Source organism: Maylandia zebra, linkage group LG20, assembly GCF_041146795.1.
Source record: "Maylandia zebra isolate NMK-2024a linkage group LG20, Mzebra_GT3a, whole genome shotgun sequence".
Lineage (NCBI taxonomy): Eukaryota > Metazoa > Chordata > Actinopteri > Cichliformes > Cichlidae > Maylandia > Maylandia zebra.
The window spans coordinates 10,521,015-10,542,380 of NC_135186.1; the positions used below are offsets into that span (position 1 = coordinate 10,521,015).

Consider the following 21,366-nt stretch of genomic DNA (forward strand, 5'->3'; position numbering starts at 1 on the left):
TGTTTGTGTTTTTTAACAGCTGCCTTTTTGTCACAGGTCACGCCAGTGAAATATGGTCCAATACAGTGGAGTCATGAGGGCAGTTGTGTTAGCGCAGGAACAGAATATTCACGGGTAAGAGGGCATCTTAGGTCACTATGCTTTTAGGAAGTGTAACACAAAATGTGTTCCCATTGTCTGTGATTGCTTTAGATACATTTCTTGTGTATGTTTGCTCAATTAATAGTTTGTTTTTGTAGTGCCTATGACATGCTGCTTGGTGATTTGTATTACCTCTACAAAGGAGATTATGTTTTGAATGAAGTCTTGAATGAGTTCTGTTGAGACCTAGTAGGGGTGTAGAGTGGGCTCATGTTAGCAATCTATTCAAATTTGGCATACTTCCCCTTCAAAGTCCACTCAATAACTTATTGGTTGAAAATTGACTTAGCAACTATGATTCTTAAAAGTGTGTTGTGTATTGTCAACTTAAAGAAAGTACCATGTAAAGATTTAAAATATCATGTTACATTTGACCTCTGACCTTTTCTTCAAGCCCAGTAGATTGAGCTGATGGTCAAAGTGATAACAATGCTATGTAGAGCTTAAATATTCATTTGTAATTTTCTGTACTTTACACACATTTAAAAAGAACAAATAAAACAAAATGAATAAGTGAATAAGATACAATACTAATCCCTTAAAAAGTAAACACTACTTCAGTCACTTCTTCTGTGTTTTAAATCAAAGTGTTCAAATGTTTTCTGACCAAATGTCACACTGAGACAGTGACAGATGAGCTGTTACATATTCATAGTTTGCCATTTCAGTTACTCTAATTTCTCTGACACACCTGCAGAGGTCATACAAACAGTTTGCATCCAAGCCTGATGTCAACCAAAGTGTACAGGGACGTCTATATGGTGTGTGTGTTGCGGGTAGTGAGTAACTTATGACTGAAACACCCAAAGTGCTTTTATGTGAACCCAAGTTATTTACTTTTGACAGAGCAAATATGGGTTTTAAGTTCGGAGCACCTTGCAAATGCTCAAAGTGTCGATAAACTTAAAGGATGTTTGGTATCAGCTGACTCAGTTTGTAGTGAAAGGAAGACGTTCAAGATAGCATCAGATACAATCCAGAGTACATGTTAACAACTTCCTTTATTGCTGATAATAATTTTATAGTTGCTAGGGCAACCGTTACCACTGGTCTTGTTCAGAGGTATCTTTATTATTTAGTAGTACAGTAATAGTGTGCTTGTGAGGTTACCATGAAAAAGAAAGCTGTGAACTCTTTGTAGTAACACAGTTTCAAAATCATAAATAGGGTTAGAAGTTGAGACTGAAAGACTTGAAACCAAATGTAAACCATTACAAAACAGCATCACTGATAGAAAAGGAGGCTGTGATGGCTTATGGCGAAAAAAGAGGAAAGATGTTGATGTTGGATCGATGTTGGGTAAAATATCAGGGGTTTTGACCTCTAGGGAAATTCACAGGAAAAAGTTTAATATGAAAATGAAGATTATGTGCTGTGCCCTAAAGGTTTGTTGTGGATAGCTAAGGTGAAGCTCCAGAGCAGGGGTCTCGAACTCCAGGCCTCAAGGGCCCGATGTCCTGCAGGTTTTAGATGTGTCCTTGATCCTACACAGCTGATTTAAATGGCGAAATTACCTCCCCAACATGTCTTGATGTTCTTCAGAGGCCTGTTAAGGAACTAATCATTTGATTCAGGTGTGTTAATGCAGGGTGAGATCTAAAACCTGCAGGACACCGGCCTCCGAGGCCTGGAGTTCATGACCACTGCTCTAAAGCGTCTTTCAAACTCGCCAGTGTTGGCTCCGGCATTGCATTAAAATCCACTCAAAGATACTGGTGATGTCATCATTGTTTTTAAAATAGAGTTTCCCTTTGACAGCACGACTCTGGTTACTGTATGTGTTGTGTTATTCCTTCATACATGTCTCACAGGTTCGACTCTGCTCTGACTGCAGCACTGCAAACAGCATGAAAAGCAGGAAGGCTGCTGGAGGTGGTGTGCCAAAAAGTGACTTAGTTTTATATATCCTTTATTTATCTAGCTAAAAAGTCTCATTGGCAATAATTAATTCATTTATTTAGTTCTTCATTTTATATATAACCTCTTCATTCATCCTGTTGACTACAGTATTTCTACCATTATTAGCAAAGTTATTACACATAAAAAACACACAGAAACATCACTTTTAAGCTAAAAAAAAAAAACCAACCTCCTGGTACATGTGGGGCTTCTGGACTCTGAGTATAAACCAACAGCATTTTTAAGTGCGCACAGTTTGTTCTGCGCTTTGAGAAGATCACGTGGGGGTGGTGCTTCATCCTCGTGTAATTTATGTTAATTATCTGCAGAATTTCAAACCAGTTCAGTGAAGTATATGAAACAGCTTGCATGGATGAAGGAATACACATTGACTTCAAAGAGAAGAATCCTCTCACAGTGCGTTATGTCCATATAATTATATTATTATAGCACATAAGAGCTTGGACTGCCACTCACTAACTGTTACATTATTTATGAGGTGAAAACGTGCATTTCCCTGCTGAGATGCAGCACAGCACTGTGCGCGGTGTTGCCTGCGTGCTAGATCCATTACGGTATCCACGGCTCTTGCAGTGGAGCAGAGGAGCCTGATGGATGCAGAGATAAAAAGCAGAACGAGGACAAGGGAAGCGTAGATTGCTACAAATGCAGACTTCAGCAGCAGCTTGTTTTTCACTATAGCAAAGACCAGTATCCAGATTTTTTAAGGCTTTTTTTGCATCTCTTACCTTCAGCCTGGCTGAAGTTATCTTTGAATTCCTTCAGTACAGATTTCATGTGAAGGCATAGTGTTTGTTTCAAGTCACAGGAGCTTTTTTTTATCATGTTGAGGAAGAGCTCAGAGCGGCTGAAGGGAGACAGAGAGGTCCTCCTGGATCTGGATACTAGGGCTGAAGCACAAAGCACAGAGAGCTATGGGAGCCTGCAGAATGGGAGCTTTATCCCCCCACGATATGTAAGCTCTGCTTTACTTATTTCCTACAATACTGCAGTGTGATATCTCTTCAGCTCACATAAATCTATAAAATCGCATCACTTTGACACAGCAGTTATTCATTATCCTGTTCCCTTTTGGCCTCACTGATTTCTCAGAGATGTGGCAGTGAGTCTTGAGGGGTTTTACCCTTCATGTAATATAAACATGAACACAAGGTACTGTAAGGACACTGATAATGGGTAATGGTGAGGCATGACTTTACTGCACTGAAAGATTGTTTTCGGCTCATCTTTCTGGTCTTATTACTGCAAAGTGGAGGCATGTACTAGCACAAGAATTAAACCTCTCCTCAAAGCCAATTAAACATTCATACACCGAGCGAAAAGGTTCAAATGCAGAAAAGTGAGCAGAGTTTTCGTCAGCAGCTGTCTCTTTACAGAGTTTCATGATATATTAATGGTGGCTCAACTGTCAGCTTGCAGCTGCAGCTGCTGATGGAGATATGGATGGCGATGATCCCATTTATATGCAGTCTCCTACAAGAAGTAAGCAACCAGTGCCACAGTTGGGGAATTACTTCAGAGACGGGAGAACTAAGATTGGTAGGCTGTTCGCTTTGCATGAGGTTTCATCAGCTCAGTGGTAGGTAGACAAAGTCATTCGTTCATTTAACCTTTCACTCCTCTGGTCTGGGGTGCAGACTTCGTGCTGGTGTGGGAGATTCGTTCACGGAGGAAGCGGCGAGGGAAAGGGACAAATATGGCTACCAGTGAGGAGAGGGAAGCCGTTCCCGCTGAGGAGAGCAGCAGGTCTGAACGAAGGAAAGCACAACTGGCTCAGTGGAGAGAGAAGTTTGTTCAGAACCTGGAGAGTGTTGGCTTGGTCATGGAAAAGGTGTTGTTGACAAGATTAAAGATTATTTATCTTATTATTAAATTATTAAATCTGTTCATTATTTTTCCTGACTTGTTGATTAACGTCTTCTTTGTTGCCTCTTTACTTGTAGGAGGAAACTGCAAATGAAAAGAAGACCATACACTTTCTCAAAATTAGCGCCCCCTGGGATGTGTTGGTGTGTTATGCTGAGGAGCTTTGCCTTAGAGCTCCACTGCAAGTAAGTACAGCTATTTATTTCTAGGTAGGTTCAATTTAAAGTTATTTGTTACGTGACGTTAAACCCAGTTGATAATAATACTAATTTGGGGAATAAACAAGGACAACTTAATATGAAAGAGCACACTGATGTTTACCAGATAAAGTCTTTACTCTCTCACTTTTCTCTTTAATCATGCGAACATTTTCTGATTATCTCTTAAGACAATGAAAACCTGTCGTAACATTTCACTCAGAACCAAAAACGTGCATCTTATGCTGTTCTACAGTAATAGAAGGAGGTCACCTGTATCTGTGTTTGTGTCCCAGGCACAGCAGCATCTAGACCTCAACACATCTGCTCGGGTACTGAGTAAACTATGCATACCTAACGTAATGACGGAGTCTGTGCCTAACAGGCCTCTGGACTATTACACATGTGCCTTTCGCAAGTCAAAGATGAGCAGGTGGGTTAACTTCTGCAAACAGTTGGATCAGATCACTGCTGCGTGTTTTGCTGAATGTACGCTTTTCTTCAGATTCCTTGGCTGGGAAGATCACGATACATATTTCACAAATACGCAGAGGCACCGTGTTGTAAGTAACACAAGTGTGACAATAGTAGTATACTGAATGTATCGGATGTATATTTGAACTAACAGACTGAGAGTTTTATTTCAGGTCTATGAGATTCTTGCCAGGACAGCATATGGGAAAAGGAAGAAGGCTGAAGTCGGAGTGGACAGACTGTTAAATGAAGGGGCGTACACAGCAGCGTTCCCGCTGCATGAGGTGAGTTATTTTTAGCTGTTCTGTACACTGAAATGTGTCGTTTTCTCTTTCTCATTAGCAGCATGTTTTTTCTCTTTAGGGGCCCTTTCAGCTTCCAAAGCACGAGGTCCGACCTGACGAGCTGAACCAGAGGCAGGTTCTCTACTACTACTGGGCCCGCTGGTGCAAATGGTACAAGTATCAACCACTGGACCATATCAGGGAGTACTTTGGAGAGAAGATTGCACTCTACTTTGCCTGGCTGGGTAAATATATATTCTTATTTCTGTTGTTCAAAAAATTTGGCTCATTTTTTACAGATAAAAAGCCCACTCCTTCCTGAATCCAGGAGGATTACTGAATCCAGACCAGAAGGTATCACAATAACTAGTAATGTTAATTAAATATTTAGATTTTGTCATTATTGCTAAAATGAAAACATTATAAATATCTGTGCAACTGTTAAGGCTTTCTCCCTGTCGACAAGTAATTTGAGTTTAATTAACTGCTCAACATAAGCGTTCTATTGATATCTCAGTAATTTTATTACCTTGAAGCACAAACTAAAGCAGTTTTTGCAGATTATTTGGTTGAAATCAATTTAAATTTAGTAGCTAACTATAATTTTATTACAATTCTGGTCATTTGATTTGAGTCTGATGGGGGCCAAAGATTTCTCTATTTAAAAAAACCCCCGCTGTTCATTTTAATAAATGAGAAATACGTGGAGTCTGTATTACACGCCAGAATCATTTAAAATGATTAGAAATGGATCAAAACTAATACAGGACAATAAGCAGAGTGCTCACATAAATAAACATACTGTATGATACAGCAATCTAAGCTACAGCCTCCTGGCACTGACTCTACAGTGAATTGCATCTATTACTTTTTTCTTCCTTTCTTTTTTCACAAAAAGGTACAAGTGGAAACTCCTTTTTTTAGCAGTGAAATTCTTTTATGAATCTCAGTTAAGAGGAGAGTGTAGTATATGCAAAGGGGCTATACCTGAGCTTGAAACCATTATTGTCAGGATGAAAGTCATCACTGCAGCTGAAATTGAACATCCGTCTTGCATCAGCTGAGAGCTGCAGTCTAATGGAGCTTTTTGTCTCTGCAGGTTTCTACACAGCCTGGCTGCTGCCGGCAGCAGTGGTCGGGACTCTGGTCTTTGTGTCTGGAGTGATGTCCATGGGTACCAACACACCAGCGTGAGTCTGCATCATGTATACATAGCATGTGTTTTATTGTGTAACACAAAATAATTTTAAATGAAATGTCGCATTACAGACATGGCTAGTCACGTGTGACTGCACTCACTTAGATAAGGTATTGTGGCATAGTTGTTGAAGTTTTACACACAGGGGTCAGTTTAAGCAGGCAGTTCAAACACAAGTGAAGCAACCACCGTTTTAATAGACACAAAAACTTGGATCTTGTCTTTAATAATGTATAACATAAAAATCAAACAAATAGGAAACCCTCACACAAAGTTAGTTGCAACTAGTTGCAAACAGTTGCCAAATGTGAAAAAATCCAATGCAGTCATCAATGCCCGATCCCTCAATGGAGTTTCAGATGGTAACCAGACATTATGTTTAATTAAACATTAAACATACTTATGCACTGACATGTATCACTATTGATAGTGATTCAGCTGAATTTAATGCACACCCACATGGCTCATAATAAAAATAAACGGGACTAATCATTGTCAGCCAGCTGCTGGCTGCAGTGGCTTCTTAGAGTCTTATTGTTTCAGTGAAGCTGCTGAAATTGGTGCCGTTGTGCCTGTTCAGAAACGTATAGCAAAAACCTTACTGATGTCCAACATAAGAGCCAAAGTTCAGTGCTGTACTTAATGTACACACATGAGATTAGCATTGATTTCTCCTTAGAAAGAAAGCAAATAAGTGTGTTATAGCTTTTGTTTCAAGGGCTGCCACAGTTTCCTGGAAATTAAACTCCACTTACAGACTCTCTCAAACAAGCACAACTTTAGATTCAAATATTTCAAAGCAGAGCGCACTCTGCATAAAGACTCGCTTCACAGCTAGATCATCTACATGTGGGATGTCTGTGCCAGTTTGTCATATATTATTTATTAAGAGTTGGCTCTCCTTTCTGGTTTTTCTTCTCAGCGTAAGTGTAGCCTAGATTGTGTACAGTAATATTGCCGCTGTAACTACTGTTTACCTTTTTCTGGCTTCATTTCTTAGGGATAAGTCGATATCCTAGGAAAGAGAGTCTGTGGCAGCAAGAAAAAGCAGCCATCTCTAATGGACAATTAGTGCAGAATAATCCTCCTATTAAAAAAAAAAGAGGAGGAAATAGATCTCGCTGTCAGTCCAGGCTTTATTTGTAGCTGATCCCATGTGCAGTCAGGGTTTCAGTAACTCACTCTATAACTGTAATAAAGGAAAGAGCAGTAGCTTTGTTTCCCGGCAGGAGGTTAGGAGAATGCTTTCCACACCGCTCATCTGTTCCCCGGAAGCAGTACGTAATAGGTATATGTGCAGCCTTTACATCCATTAGAGTTAATTCTCCCAATGCCTTAGCTCCCACACTGATCATTATTGGGCCTCACAGTTATGTGAGGCCAAATACGTGTTGCTTTAAAACCTGTAATTAGTGTTATCTCAGGTGTAACTAATCTGTGTCAGTGTGTCTGTCAACAGGGAGGAAATCTGTAACAGTGGAGCTAGCTATACCATGTGTCCACTCTGCAAAACATGTAAGGCCTGGAACATGTCTGAGATCTGCACCTTGACGAAGGTACCAAGCTTTTCGTGGTGAACAAATCGCTGACTCTGCGAAAAAAGACTTGAACCTAATGGTTGTACCTTTCTCTGTTGCAGCTGGGATACTTATTTGACCATCCAGGTACAGTGTTTTTCAGTGTGTTCATGTCATTCTGGGCTGTAACCTTTCTGGAGTACTGGAAGAGAAAAATGGCCACTCTGGCACATCACTGGGACTGTATGGACTTCCATGAAGAGGAGGTATTGGTTGCTTTCAGTATGAGTGTGATCATACTGGTCTTATTCGGTTTAGAGCTCTTAGGTCTGTCATGATTATAGATCCAGTAATACAGTAATGGGCATCATGACTGTTTGCACTTGTTTGCACAGGGATTCTATTTTTTTAATATTTGATTTTAACCTTTATACACGGAAGTTTCAGTTTTGTACAGAGTAAACAAGGTAAACAACAGAGCAAAGACTAAAGTTACAGACCAATCTGTGAACCAGACAAAGCCGGTGAAGAGTGTGTCCAGTGATGATGGTCACTGTTTTCTTTAAGGAGCGTCCTCGGCCGGAGTTTGCAGCCATGGCCCCTACTATGGAGCAAAATCCAGTGACTGGGGTCAAAGAGCCATACTTTCCTGAAAAAACCAGGCTGTCTCGCATGTTCACTGGCTCCATGGTTATCATAATGATGGTGAGGCCATTTAAAATATTTTACATACTGTACTGCTGTTTTGTTGTTTTTGCACTTCAGTAAAAGAAATACTCGAGGTGCATTTTAACACTATGCATTATGTTTAGTTAGGTTCTTAAACGGTTTAATTACCACTATTATTGTCACACTGTAAAATGTCGTTCTAATACAGCAGATCCAGATCCGCTCCCGAACAACAGACTTTCTCTTTTTCTCATCATTAATCTCATTGCACGTGGTTTCAGTAAGGAGTCTCGGTTTCTCTTGAGCTTTTCCTTTTGTGATTGTGTTGAGAAATAGAGGTGGGGTTAACACCTTTGTGCCATTCCAGTAAATCCTGCATTGTTAACTGAACCCTTTTTTAATAATGAATCCAGGTCACATGCCTACAGGGCCAGATATGATCCCATCATCTCATCCACGCACTTTATGCTGTGTCCAAGATTCACTTCTTTGTAGATGCAGATCTGAGGATCATTTTTCACACACCCTTGTTTTGATGATGGGATTAGAGATGGAAATGTTTTAAAATTCTAATTCTCTTCCCTGTTCAGTAGAAGGATTTTGCTGGAAACATACTGATGTTATGATAGTTGTGAATTTTGATATAAGGAATGAAAATGTCTGCAAGTTAATTTCCCGAAACTGAAAGGAATAGAATCCACTATTAGACAAAGAAAAGAAATGAATATCATGGAAAAAATTATTCAGCTGTTACTAAATTTTATGGGAATAATACCTGATCCAAGCTCTTGTTGGAAGCTCTTGCTTGCTTGCCAATCTTTAGAAAAATCCTACTACTAAATGCTACTGACTTAGAAAAGCATATGCATGTCTAGCACATTCAATTAAAGCCGTCTTTTAAAAACTTTGTTTGTGCTCTGAAAGATGTCAGTCAGGATGTAAGAGATATGGATCAGTTTTATGATGAGCATCATGAGAGCCGCAATGAGGATGCTGGACTCTTGACTTCTTGGTCTTATATTATGCTGCATGGTGTTGATGATGACAGCAGACCTTTGTGTGCCTCTGGCTGTGTGCAGCATATTATGTCGCAGCTACAGGTGTGCTTTTCCCCCTCTTCTCTCAGCTGTGTGTGGTGATGATCTTCCTGGTGACGGTGGTCGTGTGCCGTGGTATCATCAGTGTGGTGATATTTCATTCTGGGAGCCCTGTGCTGCGGACAGAGGTACATTACAGCTGTTTCATGCTTTGCACAAAGAAATGCTACAAACACATTGGAGCTTTTTTCCAAAAAGAAAACTGTTAATAAGAAGAGAATGCAATTATTAAATTATTAAAAATGATCACAATCACATTTTAATATAACATTTTCGTTTTTTGGGCATCACAGTGGTGCAGTGGTGGTGGAATCCACTGGCCATTTGGGGACTTTCTGTATGGAGGCCCCAGACTCATACATCCCCACACTGTGTGGGTTCTCTCTGGGTGCTCTGGCTTTATCCCACAGTCCAAAGACATGCATGTTAGGTTAACTGGTGAATATAAAATTGGCCATAGGTGTGAAAGTGAGTGTGAATGGTTGTCTGTTTCTCTGTTTAAGCCCTGTGGTTGACTGGCTCCCTTTCCAGGGAGTAGCCCCACCCTTTGTCCTGTGACAGATGTGATAGGCTCCAGTCAACAATCATGACCGTTCAGTCTTGGTTTTCTTCTTTGTCCACTGTGTACAGAAATTTATGCTGACACTTTTTATCATATTATGTAACACATATGATCTGCAGTAAAATTCTCATATTTACATTATACCAAGAAACAGCTCAGTGTTACTAACTTTACACATTTTTTTTGCCATTCTCTCAACTTTTACTGCCAGTTCACATGGTCAAAAACGATCAACATTTGAGTTGTGTTGTGTTGGTACTGTTTTTAATTAAATATATTTGTACATGTTTAAATGATTTTGCAAATCACTGCATTTTATTTATCATACAAACATTCATGCATTTAATTTCCTCCCCCAGGCAGGGACCATAGCCAACATCTCCAGCAGTATTGTAAACCTGGGGCTCATACTGCTGATGGGCCAGGTCTACACTGCATTAGCTGAGCAGCTCACTAAATGGGGTAAGAATCAATGCTGCTCTCACACACCTCAAACCTCTGTGGTGTATATTGTTATCAGCTTTGTACTTGATTGCCACTAACTAAAAGCTCAGACTTCTCCAGAGCAGGTGAATCTCTTCAGTTGGATCCTTATGGTTATTGTTTCTGTCAAAGTAGCTGCATCATGTTGCAGAATTATGGGACTGTAAAGTACAGATACAGAGGGCATAAAAAGTCTACACACAAAAAAATATTTTTAAAAACCCTAAAAACAATGTGGTTGGACACGTCTGCACGCCTTCTTATAATTAGGGGTAAGATTAATCACATGTGAATTCATATTAAACATTAGTCATCAGTTAAAGTGACTCATTAAAATCAAATGAAGTTCAGCTGTTTTTGTAGGATTTTCCTGATGTGTACCTTGTGGCATCTTCCAACAAAATTTGTGATCTGCAAATAACTTACAAACACATCAAACTGATCTCATTGCTGAAAATAGATGAAAAAAACCCCATTACTGCCAGAACTGAGGGAAAGACAAGAAGATAACTGGCCAGGGAGATTTACAGCAACATTAAATGAGCTGCAGGAATTTCTGGCAAGAACTGGTTGTGTACTACATGTGACAACAATCTCAAGTTAAACACACACATGATATACATACATCAGAGCGTCCACAAGCATGTAGGTTTTGTGTCATGATCTGATAAGGCCAAAGTTGAAGGTTTTAGGAGTGATTCCTTGAGATATGTTTGACACAAAAACAGTTCACATCACCAGAGAAAAACTGTACCTGCAATGAAGCATGGTAGTGATAACATCGTGCTTTGGGGCTGTTTTTCTTCATCTGGAACTACAGTAGGGCTTTAGTCAAGCTGGGAGGATTTATGAACAGTACTAAAATAGCAATCATTTTTCACAAAAAACCTCTTTAGGCATCTGCTAGAAAACTGAAGATCAAGAGGATTTGGACCTTGTAGCACAACAGCAGCAACCAGCTGCATATATCCAGATCATCAAAATAACTGATTCACCAAAAAATGAGCCAGCCTGAGTACAGATTCAGATCCTGCTGAAAAACTGTGGAGTGACCTGAAGAGGACTGTGCTCAAAAGATGGCGCCATAATCTGAAAAACTTGGAGTGTTTTTACAGAGAAGAGAAGGGCAAATAATGAAGACGTGCCATGCTAACAACTAACCAAAAAGACTGACTACTGTAATAAAATGCAAAGGTGCTTCAACAAAGTTGTTAGTTTAACCCTTTAACTCACAGTGTACCATATTTGATACATGACTTTTCATGAGTTCTTGAGATGTTCACATGATCAGTGTGCAAAAACTCTGCTTAATTGTTTAGGCAAAAAATAAGAACAAATAAATAATAATTTTCTGACAATTATTTCATGGGTCAGGCTTTAAATAGCTAAGGATGTGCATATTTATGCAACCAGATTGTTGTAAAAATTTTAGTGTACATGTTTAACCCCTCCAAAAAGATTGTAACTGTTAATCTTGATGTTTAAACAGTTCAGCCACTGTTTAAAATGGATATCGGCAGGATTGTTGATGATGTATCCAGCAGAGTATTTGTAGAATCATCTCATTTCAGTCAAGAAAGTATGATAGACAATCATATTCGCTGCTGATTCTTGATTCTTGTAAAAAAACAGACAAATCAAAAAACACCCCAAATTAATGTAAAAAAAATAGTTTACACTGTGGTTTCCCTTTTTTCTTAGTTTTGACTACCTGTAAACCAGTTATCATAATATCTTGTTATCTATATAAAAATGACTTTGAAGTCATTTAAACTAAGTGAAATCAAAGGCAACATTGTCTCGATGTCTTTAACACTGTGTTTTTGTGCGATGTGTTGCAGAGATGCACAGAACACAAACCCAGTATGACAACGCTTTCATCTTCAAGGTGTTCATCTTCCAGTTTGTCAACTTCTACTCGTCTCCCTTTTATGTGGCTTTCTTTAAAGGAAGGTGAGACACACGAGTCACAACAGACACACAGGATAATCATGAAAAGATGAAGACACTGAGACAAAGAAAGTATTTAAGGTGCCACTGATCTCTCTGTGATTAGGTTTGTGGGTTACCCTACCAACTACGGGACCTTGTTCGGGATGAGAAATGAAGACGTGAGTGATTTAGAGAGCCTGTAACGTACCAGCATGTGAAAATGATGCCCCCATAGTGTCATGTCTGTGTGTCTTTGCGTTACAGTGTGGTGCCGGGGGTTGCCTCATTGAATTGGCTCAACAACTTTTCATCATAATGGTGGGAAAACAGCTCATCAACAACGTTCAGGAGTTCATCTTACCGTACGTTGCTACACTTTTAGCTTTTATGGGTTTTTTTATGTATATGTTTTATGTTTTTATAGAAAAATGTTCTGTTGTCAATCTCCAGCATATTTAAACATCCTTTATTCTTCCTTTTATTTACATCCTTTATTATTTATTTAAAAGCTTTCGTGGTTTACCAGGACATCTTACTTTTTAGAGAAAAAATTTCAGGAGTAAATTTTTTCTGCAATAAAATAATAATTAAACAAATTAGATTCAAACACATGAGCAATAAGTACAGTGACTGTCAAATACAACTGAAAAGATTAAAGCAGAGTTAGGATAAAGCAGAGGAGCAGTTCAGTAAATACGCTTAAAACCTCTGGCAAAATTATGTAATCATCACTCTTGAGGATCCAGCTCTTTTACTTTGTAGCACATAAACAAATCACAGATATGATGACAGAAATTATTGCTATACATGAAAAATAAATGGGCAGAAACAGGAGCCAACATTTGTTACAGAACTGTCAGAAACAGGCTGAATGAAATGAGATTTACATGCAGAGAAGCCAAACACAAGCCAGCGCTTACAGTGGGCCAAAGAGGGGCAGTCATGGACTGTGTTAACTGATGTTAGTGATGAATCATAAATGTGGAGTGGCCAAGGGGATGATGCTGGAAATTTGGTCTTGTGCTGCTGCAGTGAAACGGACAAAGATGACTGCATGAAGAAAACAAGCACATTTCCCCACTCAGTGGTGGGGCGGCATGTGTTGTAAAAGATGAGAGGGGATTGCAGTCATTACATCAGCAACAAATGCTTCCAGTGATAGAAAATAGGTTTGGTTAACTAATTCCAACTGAAAGTCCATGGTGGTTATTGGGGAACAATGATTGCTGTTCAGCTACAAAAAATTAGTCCTGTGTCATATCTGTGATGTAATGAACATCCTCTAAATGTGCTGTTTCTGTCATTTTTGCCATTGCATGTTACAATGCATACTAACATAAATCCTTATCCTGATTCCATCAAATGATCAGGTGACCCTGGAGTTATGCTCCAATAGGCCCAGGCTGCTGGGGCGTTCCCTTCCCTCTTCACTCACTTCTTTTCACTCTCTGCATGGTTTTGCACCACGTGTCTATTTAGTCATTAGCCGTTATTAAACTCTGGCACTTTCTCCCATAGTTATCTCCTTTCTCCTGTTTCTGCTGTCTTCTCCCATGCCATCACCCCCAAGTGGTCGCGGCAGATGGCTGCTCTTCCCTGAGCCTGGTTCTGCTGGAAGTGTCTTCCTGTCAAAAGGGAGTTTTTCCTTCCCTCTGTTGCCAAATGTTTGCTCACAGGGGTTGTCTGTTGTTGGGGTTTCTTTCGAATAGTTTTTTGGTTTTAACCTTAGAGTATAAAGCACCTTGAGGCGAATGTGTGCCTTTATAAATAAAACTGAATTAAACCGAAAATGTCTTTTTCTTCCCTAACAGTAAAGTGAAGGCCTGGCGCCAGAAGAGAACTCTGGCAAAAGTGCTGGGTGGCAAGGCATCCCATGAGCCTCGGCGCTGGGAAGAGGATTACCAGCTGGTTGAGTGTGAGGGCCTGTTCGAAGAGTACCTGGAGATGGGTGAGTATCCATATCTGATTTAGAGACTTTAATATCACTGCATTCAACCGGATCGCCAGTTCAGTCCAACTAAAAATTCACACATAGATAATATCCATCCATCCATCCATCCATCCATTCGCTTCCGCTTATCCTTTTCAGGGTCGCGGGGGGCGCTGGAGCCTATCCCAGCTGTCATAGGGCGAAAGGCGGGGTACACCCTGGACAGGTCGCCAGTCTGTCGCAGGGCTAACACATAGGGACAGACAACCATTCACACTCACATTCATACCTAGTGGCAATTTGAATTATCCAATTAACCTATCCCCACAAGCTGCATGTCTTTGGACGGTGGGAGGAAGCCGGAGGACCCGGAGAGAACCCACGCAAACACGGGGAGAACATGCAAACTCCACACAGAAAGACCCCGGTCTGATGGTGGAATTGAACTCAGGACCTTCTTGCTGTGCGGCAACAGTGCTAACCACCGTGCCACCGTGCTGCCATAGATAATATCCATTTTGATGAAAAAATGCAAAGATTAATTATCTAATTTTAATTTCATGTGCTGCAGTGCTCCAGTTTGGGTTCATTACTATCTTTGTGGCGGCGTTCCCCCTCGCTCCGCTCTTCGCCCTCCTTAACAACTGGGTGGAGATTCGTTTGGATGCACACAAGTTTGTGTGCGAGTACCGCCGGCCGGTGGCTGAACGTGCACAAAACATCGGAGTGTGGTTTAACATACTGGAAGCTTTGTCACACCTGTCTGTCATTGCCAATGTGAGTTCATGTCTAATACATTATTGTCAGACTACATAGCAATATGAGGAAAAAAAGAACATTTATTATCTTTTATTCTTTTTCAGGCTTTCCTAATAGCGTTCACTTCAGATTTTTTACCTCGCCTGCTGTATCAGTACAAATTTGACAATGATCTCAACGGATACGTCAACTTCACCCTGGCTTACGCCCCACTCAACTACACAGAGTACCCTATGTGCAGGTATGCTGCTTTGAGCTTTCTTTTTATGCTCCTTTTTATTCCTTCATCTTATGTGTCAAGTTCAACTTCTCATATATGGTTACTTTGGTGTTGCTAAGCAACATTTAAGTTTCTTAACATTTAAGTTAAGTGTGTTCATGTCATAGCCTTGGCCAACAATGGGTGATATTACTGAATATTAAGACTGTTCTTTTCATGTGCTGCTGCTGTATATTATACACACCAAGTATTACAAATATTTCTTGTTGTAACTTTGTAACAAATTATGTTTGTTGGGGTTTTTCAGATACAAAGCATTCAGAGACAACAATGGAAACTACACACTGTTTTACTGGGAGCTCCTGGCAGTCAGACTTGGCTTTATTATTGCATTTGAGGTATGACGGAAGCTTCCTAGCATCTCTATTTACTTCATTTTGCCTGTTTTAGTGGTTTTACCTTTGTTTAGTATTGCCTTTTCACTGACACCTCTATGCCAGTTCTGCTTGTTTGGACAAATTCTAATGATTTAGTCCTCTTTTACCGTTTTGTTTCCATCTGCATCACTTTTTATTCTCTCTCTATATACCTCCTCTCTGCCATTTCCTCACAGTTATTTGTTAATGCTCACCTGAGAGAGAAGAAATTATTCACCAGTTGTACAAATTATGTGGAAAATAAAACTACAAGTACTGTTTTTCCATTTTCATGCTTGAAGATCAGCTGTCTGTTTGCTTAAAATTAATGACAATTTGTGATGTGGAGATTGTTCACACTGTTCTTGCTGTTGTTTTTTACTGTCACCAGCACGTGGTGTTCTTCGTGCTGCGAGCCATTGACTGGATTGTACCCGATGTTCCCGAGTCCCTGGAGCTGAAGATGAAGAGGGAGCGCTACCTGGCTAAGCAAGCTCTGGCTGAAAACCAGGAGGCCCTGTTGGTGAGTCGAGCCCGAGCGGCCGCCGCTGCCACTCCAGGCACCTCCAGCCCAGGTCAGTAAGAACATGGGACGCACACACACAAGGTCATGCAGCACACACTTCTCCATATAAAGTAAATCTAGTTAACAATGACCAGGTAAATATGTTCATATTAAACTCACTTAAATCATCTTTTGGATACAAATTTGTGTGTCTGAGAGCAGAAAAAAAATAAAAACAAGTCTTTTCTATTAGAAGTTTCTAATAAAATGTTACCTTGTCAGCTGCATGATAAACAAATCCAGCTCTGCAGTGTGTTTCCACGTAGGTGATCCATGCAGTGTCAAACCTGTCACTGTCTCTGACACAGCTGATTCACACTAATAAAATCCACAATTGAAAGGCTTTTAAGAGCTCACCCACCCACCTGCAAAGCACCTGCGGCTATACTGGCTGTCATAAACTCGCTGCGTACAGCATGATCATTAGAGGTAATCTATGTGGGATCAGTGCCAAATATTTCGCTTGATTGCATCGCCAGACTTTGTGACCTGATGTGTGTTGGCACGGGTTATTTCATCCATCAGCACTTCTGTTCAGGTTGGACTTTAAATAAAATGAAAAATCATTATGTTCAGAAAAACGAAGCAGCTTAACACGTCACATGTCAAATTTCATATTCTGCCCACGGGGATTGAGCGATGATCGTCGGGTATAGACTGTCATAGTGTGTATATTCATCCTCACCTGTATGTGTGTGTGTCCCCTTTGTTCTGGCCCACGCTGTTGTCATGTGTCTCATGTAGTGAATGTTGCTGGATGAGGACAGGTAAGTACAGCACAGGTAAGTGAATGGCATTCCTAAAAAGGATGTCATGATTTCAGTTCAGAAATATTGGTATTAATTTATATTTTTAAGCCGATCCTGTGATCATTTAAAGTCTGATTTTCTTTTGTTGTTTAATCAAAAGTTATAATGTGGTACATGTAAGTCAGCAAAACATCTGTAAGACGTCAGTGGGTCCAGAGTTGCTCGCTGTTATGGTGATTATTCATCTCCATATCACATTAGTTAGTCTCTGTTTAGAAGCTGCTTATTTTATTTGCTGATCCAAGTTAATAGCTAGCTCTTTCCTCAACATTACTAACTAATACTAATTACTAATACTACTACTCCCTGTGGTTTCATTGCATTTGGGATGCACAGGTTTTGGATTGGAGTCTGAAAACTTGAATACAGCAGGTGGCATTGTGGGATTTTTATGTCCTCTAACTCCCCTAAAGTCACATTTTGTTTAGTTTAATTTAGAACTTAGTTAGATCAACACTGTGTGAATTTAATGTGCATATTTGCTCTTCGAAGATAAAAAGCAACCATTTTATTAGATGTGAGGCCTACAGGACATACAGACTAAGGACTTTGGCATCTGAAATTATTTATTACATTTCATTGTGTAACCAGTTTATTTAGTGTTGTAGTTACCTGATGTGATCGCTGCAGCAAAAGTATCTGTGTCAGCCTTTTCCTCCTCTGTACCTCTTATTGTAGTCAGTCTAACACAATTAACTCTTTTTCTTGCCTTTCTGCTTCTTTCCCGTTACTTCTGCCATTGCCTCCTCTGAAGGAAGTGACACGTCCCTTGGAAACATGAGTTAGGATTCCTCTGTGGAAAAGAAGCAGTGGGACTGAACGCTGGTGGAATATGAGACTTTCCTTTGTATCTCGGATAAGTGAAATTTTCCCAAGAAAGTGGAATACTGTCTTGGGATTGGTTTTCATATCACTAATACATATTCATCTGCACAGATACACAGGTGTGCTTCGGCCTGCCCACCTTCTTCATATGGACATTTCTCCAACATATTTGGGATTTTTTTCAATCTCATGGTTATTGCAACATTATCAGAGTCTGATGTTACTGGAGCAAAGGGCATGAATTTATAAAGCATAAATCTATGTATTGCTAAATAATTAAGCAACGTATGTGGGGAAAATTAGTATGTTGATTGGCTTCCACTAGCTGCAGCATGCACTGTTAATGCTACCTGACGCCACGCAGGTGTGGGACTTACTTGCAGTACTGTGTGTGTATCCCACGCAGCCTCAGATTGACTTCAAAGTCTGACAACATGAACTATTTAAATGATGCCAAATGTTGTATTGACAGAGCATAGTTTGAAATTGCATAAATTCCAATTTGCAGTGTTTTTCTTGGAGTTACTGTTGGGATACCCAGAGGACCTGAAATGTAATGAAGTTGGATTACACCTTGACTCTGCAAAAGCTCATCCTGAATATTTTGGGGGGGCTTTATAAAACTCCTCTGAAGGGATAGAAGGCTTCAAACAAAGGAGTGCACAGGATCAGTAGTGCCACTCATGGAAAGAAAACAGACTTTTATGTGTGAGCTCGGCAGACTGCCTCTTTAATGTGTATTGTTATTATCTTTATGACAAATGCTGACTTGAGGTCAAAGTTCACCTTTCTTGGACAAACTGTTACAACAAGATCAACAGAGTCAACAGTGCTTTGGGGTTTTTTGCTCCTCATTTTCACAAAGCTGGCATTGTTCACTGACTGTATTATCATCACATAGTTTATGCTGCGTTTTCACTCAGCACCAAGCATGAAAGTCTTTTCTACGTGAATGTCCTGCACAGTATGGCTGTACAGTACTGTAAACAGGAGTGAAACAGCACCTGAGCAGAGGCCATATTTTACATATGAGCTTTTTTGTCATTTTTGATCAAATAAATCTAGTTTGACGAACGCAAACACCTCCTCGATGTGGGATTCACAGCCTCAGAGATGCTGTACTTGCTGGAACTTTAATCCTTCCACACCATCTGTCTTCTCCACTTTCTTCTTCTCTTCATTTTGCCCTCCTTCTTAAAACATCACCTTCCCCCCAAAAAGATGAAAAGTCTCTGATTTATTGGGAGTCAGAAACAGACAGGTGTTTCATTAATGATTTCCCTCTTCCTCTCCCTCCTCCCCACACAAAAACTCCACCAATGGCCGTGGCCTTGGGCAACTCCTGACTTTTACTTCATCTCATCTCCTCTTCCACCTCAGTCTCTTTTTTTTCATGTTATTTCATTCCTGAAGTCACTTTTTTTGTAATGAATACTATCTTCTTCCTCCTCTTCTCTCTCGGCCACATTCATCCTTTAGATTGTTGTGATTGCTCTGCGTTCCTCTGCCATGGCCTGCAGGAAGAGTGAGTTAGTACATGTCAGCGAGCACAGGTATGCGCTGCGGACACCGGCTGGCTCATTTACCGGCTGCTGGAGTGAAGTGAGGGAATGTTTGCATGCAAGCAAGACATGGCAACGAGGCATATGATGAGGACTCAGCTGAATATTTTTTTTAAAAGCCCTCGAAACTTGCCTGATAGTCAATGCATTAGCATTTCAGTTGCAAATGCACATACTGAGAAATACAGCTGCATTTCAGGGTTCAGTCAGTGTTACGTGTTGCCTGATATATATGTATATACATACATATATATATGTATATACACACACGTGTATATGTATACATATATGTATGTGTGTATATATATATATATATATACACACATATGTATACATATATACATACACATGTATATATATACACACACACACACACGTGTATATATATATATATATATATATATATATATATAGGCCCCTCATCCTATTCATGTAGCCCCTTCCGCCGGGGTTACTTGCGTAGTAGCATTCCAACAACGCCCTGTTTTCGTCTCGTGCCCATCGATGCCTTCTTGTTGCAGTAGCCCACTTTTCGTCAGGGTGCCCTGGTTCCTCAACACCTGACGCGGACCTTGTTGATCCGGGCGACGTCCGAGCCGGCATGCCTTCATATTTATCTGTCTCGCTCATGTATGCGGTAGGCTTGCTTAGCATAGGGGGTCTAGCCTTAGGACCCTTACTGGATACAGACGCCCCAGGCAGGAATCGAACTTGCGATCCTCTGTTCCAAAGGCGTGTAGTCTAACCACTACGCTATCCAGCTGCTTTGGATAGAAGCCACTGACTGGTGAGTGTCAGCACCACAGTCCAGGATGAGACAAGGAACATCCAAGAATACATTGGGAAGATGGCCCCAACTGACCGAGTGCTCAGTGAATACCTCAGGCAACAGAAACCCAAGAAAGAGGGAGACGAGGAACCATCATGGAAGGACAGGCCCCTGCACGGTATGTACCACCGGCAGATAGAGGAGGTGGCTGATATCCAGAAATCCTACCAGTGGCTGGACAAAGCTGGACTGAAAGACAGCACAGAGGCACTAATCATGGCAGCACGAGAACAAGCTCTGAGTACAAGATCCATAGAGGCTGGGGTCTATCACACCAGGCAAGACCCCAGGTGCAGGCTGTGTAAAGATGCCCCAGAGACAATCCAGCACATAACAGCAGGGTGCAAGACGCTAGCAGGCAAGGCATACATGGAACGCCATAACCAAGTGGCCGGCATAGTGTACAGGAACATCTGTGCTGAGTATAACCTGGAAGTCCCGAGGTCAAAATGGGAGATGCCCCCAAGGGTGGTGGAGAATGACCGAGCTAAGATCCTGTGGGACTTCCAGATATAGACGGACAAAATGGTGGTGGCTAACCAACCGGACATAGTGGTGGTAGACAAACAGAAGAAGACGGCCGTAGTGATCGATGTAGCAGTTCCGAATGACAGCAATATCAGGAAGAAGGAACACGAGAAGCTGGAGAAATACCAAGGGCTCAGAGAAGAGCTCGAGAGGATGTGGAGGGTGAAGGTAACGGTGGTCCCCGTGGTAATCGGAGCACTAGGTGCGGTGACTCCCAAGCTAGGCGAGTGGCTCCAGCAGATCCCGGGAACAACATCGGAGATCTCTGTCCAGAAGAGCGCAGTCCTGGGAAAAGCTAAGATACTGCGCGGGACCCTCAAGCTCCCAGGCCTCTGGTAGAGGACCCGAGCTTGAAGGATAAACCGCCCGCAGGGGCGTGCTGGGTGTTTTTTATATATATATATATATACATACATATGTGTGTATATATATATATACATACATATGTGTGTGTGTATATATATATATATATATATATATATGTATATGTATATACATGTGTGTATACATACATATACACACATGTATACGTATGTATACACACACACACACACACACACACACACTATTAGTCGTACTCGTA

At 40.7% G+C, this 21,366-nt stretch overlaps 1 protein-coding gene across 3 annotated transcripts; it reads left to right on the plus strand.

Annotated features, from left to right (window-relative positions):
- The first annotated feature begins 32 nt into the window (after nucleotides 1-32).
- ano11 (anoctamin 11) lies at nucleotides 33-18,944 on the plus strand. Of its 3 annotated transcripts, none has more exons than XM_076878823.1 (23): nucleotides 33-114; nucleotides 3,474-3,600; nucleotides 3,699-3,892; nucleotides 4,005-4,112; nucleotides 4,421-4,557; nucleotides 4,630-4,687; nucleotides 4,772-4,882; nucleotides 4,962-5,127; nucleotides 5,982-6,072; nucleotides 7,540-7,636; nucleotides 7,720-7,863; nucleotides 8,165-8,302; nucleotides 9,393-9,491; nucleotides 10,285-10,387; nucleotides 12,250-12,361; nucleotides 12,465-12,519; nucleotides 12,605-12,702; nucleotides 14,152-14,288; nucleotides 14,842-15,047; nucleotides 15,134-15,270; nucleotides 15,557-15,647; nucleotides 16,057-16,240; nucleotides 17,794-18,944. In XM_076878823.1, exons 2-23 carry the CDS (start codon nucleotides 3,501-3,503, stop codon nucleotides 17,823-17,825), a joined length of 2,598 nt encoding a protein of 865 aa, XP_076734938.1. In that variant the 5' UTR covers nucleotides 33-114; nucleotides 3,474-3,500; the 3' UTR covers nucleotides 17,826-18,944. The 3 variants fall into 3 exon arrangements, with proteins under 3 accessions (XP_076734938.1, XP_076734936.1, XP_076734937.1); XM_076878821.1 differs by lacking the exon at nucleotides 33-114 and adding an exon at nucleotides 2,315-3,016; XM_076878822.1 differs by lacking the exon at nucleotides 33-114 and adding an exon at nucleotides 2,315-3,016 and having other exon boundaries at nucleotides 16,057-16,188.
- Nucleotides 18,945-21,366: the final 2,422 nt, after the last annotated feature.